This window comes from Microtus ochrogaster, chromosome 7 (assembly GCF_000317375.1).
Source record: "Microtus ochrogaster isolate Prairie Vole_2 chromosome 7, MicOch1.0, whole genome shotgun sequence".
In the NCBI taxonomy this organism is placed as follows: domain Eukaryota; kingdom Metazoa; phylum Chordata; class Mammalia; order Rodentia; family Cricetidae; genus Microtus; species Microtus ochrogaster.
In genome coordinates this window covers 35,792,849-35,795,480 of record NC_022014.1, presented here as the reverse complement: position 1 = coordinate 35,795,480, position 2,632 = coordinate 35,792,849, and the positions used below count along the sequence as shown (strand labels likewise).

General features: G+C 51.6%; 1 protein-coding gene across 1 annotated transcript in view; it reads left to right on the top strand.

Annotated features, from left to right (window-relative positions):
* The window catches only part of Trim16 (tripartite motif containing 16), a 23,141-nt gene that overhangs the window by 12,794 nt on the left and 7,715 nt on the right, over positions 1 to 2,632 (top strand). Inside the window, exon 3 of the mRNA XM_005349880.3 lies at positions 1,690 to 1,923. Within this exon, the coding sequence (XP_005349937.1) occupies positions 1,690 to 1,923 (234 nt within the window). The remainder of the gene's footprint in view (positions 1 to 1,689; positions 1,924 to 2,632) is intronic.

The window sequence follows — 2,632 nt, the reverse complement described above, 5'->3', positions numbered from 1 at the left end:
GGAACTGATGAGGGTTGGGGCCCCCAAAAAACTGCCTCAGTTCCTCCCGAGGGTACAGGCAGAGCCCTCTATGACTCTTCCATTTCCTTCTACTGCAATGCCTGACACTCTGGGAACCCAGCACATGGACAAACCACATCTGAACCATGGCTGTGATCAAACACACGGGTGCTGATCATGACTCTCTGATTTGCAGCAAATCACTGGTGTCTCTATTTTCTCATCTCAGCGACAGGGAGCATCATGGCGTCTTCTTGGTAGGGTAGATGCGAGGAGATGGGACGTTTGCCCCAGTGTCTGCCACAGAGCAGCACTGACTCATTCTGGTTGCTGCACTTATAATTCCATATCATCGTACAAGTAACCAGACAGGCAGCAAGGACCCCAGACTGCCTCACGCTGCCCTGGCTCCTGCACACGACCATTTACCCCAGGGCTTTTCCTGGTCTGGGCTGGAGGAATTTGGAGAAACTGCTCTCTCTCTTTCTTAATGGTACCACAGCGTATTTGTTTCACGTTATATCCAGCTCTAGCCTGAGGAAACCAGCAGATAGTGGGCATTCCATACACTCTTCAGGACCCTCTCCAGGAAGGATGCCCCTTGCTCTCTTCCCTTCTGCAGACAGCTATAGATCACAAAGGCTGACTGGAGACTGTTTTTCCCAGCATTTCATTCCAAGGTCCAGCCTGAACCAGGCTCTTCTATCTGCTGCCATCTTGCCTTCTTGCCTTTTCTTTCCAAAGCTGTTGGCTCCCACCGGCACTGTGACAGCCCTTTCCTGATCAGGATACTCATTTTGAGTTGATGCCTCCTTGGAGAGCGGGGTGCTTGTGTGCCTCCCTCAGAAGCCTGATGTAGGCCTAGCCCTGGCCCTAAATTGGCAGAACTGAAAACAGAACCTGGAGAGAGATCTCAGTTATGTGGGCAGTGGGGGTGTGGAAGATGCTGAGGCAGGCAGCGAATGGGCCCTGGGCTATCGGGAGGGGATATGGGGATCAGGACAAAGGAATCTATATCCAGGACTGTCTCCGGAAGTGCACTCAATGATGTGCAATTGTTTGGGTGCCACAGTCACCAACACTCTCTAAACCTTCATGGGGACTGCCTGCTAGAGACCCTGCAATATCTTTTGGCTCAGCCAATGGTCATTTAAACAAGGCATAACGAAAGGCTAAGAATACTTACACAAAACAGCACAATCATTTCTCTCTCTTGAAATATATTTTTATCAAATATACTGAACACTACTACTGCCCTTATGACAACCAGGACAGTGGTTATCACAACCTGTGGGTCATGACCCCTTTGGGGTCCAATGACCCTTTCACAGGGGTCTTACATCAGATATCCTGCATATTAGATATTTACATTTATGATTCATAACAGTAGCAAAACTACAGTTATGAAATAGCAACAAAAATGTTAAGGTTGATGGGGTCACCACGCATGAGGAACTGTGTGAAAGGGTCACAGCATTAGGAAGTTTGAGAACCCCAGAATTAGTGTATACCTAGAAGAGCACATCTGCTTTCCCAGGAACCCAGAATTCCCACAAGCACAAAACTGCCTCTTACGGTCTGGTGTCCCTTAATCTTTGGACTTCTCAGCTTCCTGGTTCTGGGTGTTGTGCTCTGACCATGCTGGAAGACTGATGGAGTCCTGCCTGCTTCCCACTCCTTCCCTACCAGGCGTCAGTGTCAGAGGTAAAGGTGGTAACTGAAGAGAAGTTTGGGGAACTCCTTGCAGCTGTGAGGAAGGCCCAGGCCGATGTCATGCTGTTCTTAGAAGAGAAGGAACAGGCTGCACTGAATCAGGTCAACGGCATCAAGACCCACCTGGAGTACAGGAGCATCGAGATGGAGAAAAGCAAGCAGGAGCTGGAGAGGCTGGCCACCATCAGCAACACTGTGCTCTTCCTGGAGGTACGGAGACTGGGGGCGGGGCGGGGCCGGGACCCTCCTCGCATCTGGCCTGAGACACACCCGTGAACGGGACTGTCTTTTCACACAGGGAACTGTAGAAGCAGGAGAGTCAGGGCTTGATTCATCAGGAAACAGCAATCCAGGAGGGACAGAGGGAATCGCGCAGAGTGGGGACGACCCGGAAGCGGACTCACGTTCTAGGTTCTGTATGCGGCGCCAGATAGAGCCGACCATGTGCAAAGACGGGACTGTGAGAGAGCATGACCGGCTCAAGGAGCTAAGGCGCTTTGACAAGGAATGGGTGTGGGGTCTGCAGTGACGGAAGATGAGCCTGGCACGGCCAGACCAATGTGCAACCATGAAGGACTTTAGGTGGGGCAGCGAAGAGTGCAGAGACCTGTTTCCTGACAGACTCTGGCAGGGGCGTGGAGGTTTGCAGGGCAGTGTGGGACTGGAGAGACCGGCTGCTTTTCAGACTGGGCTGTGGCCACTGGGGTAACTGAGGAGGGCTTAGCCAAGGGAATGGAACTTTCCGTCTCACAATGTATCATGTACATGAGAGGCATAAATCAGCCCTAGGTCTAACGACCATGCCATCCTGCAGGATAATGTTGAAATAAGAGCGGCTGGGCTGCGTCCCCAGGCACCCTGCCGCCCGCATGGCTAGCTTAGCTTATGCCCCGAAATAATTACACGGAAACTGTATTCT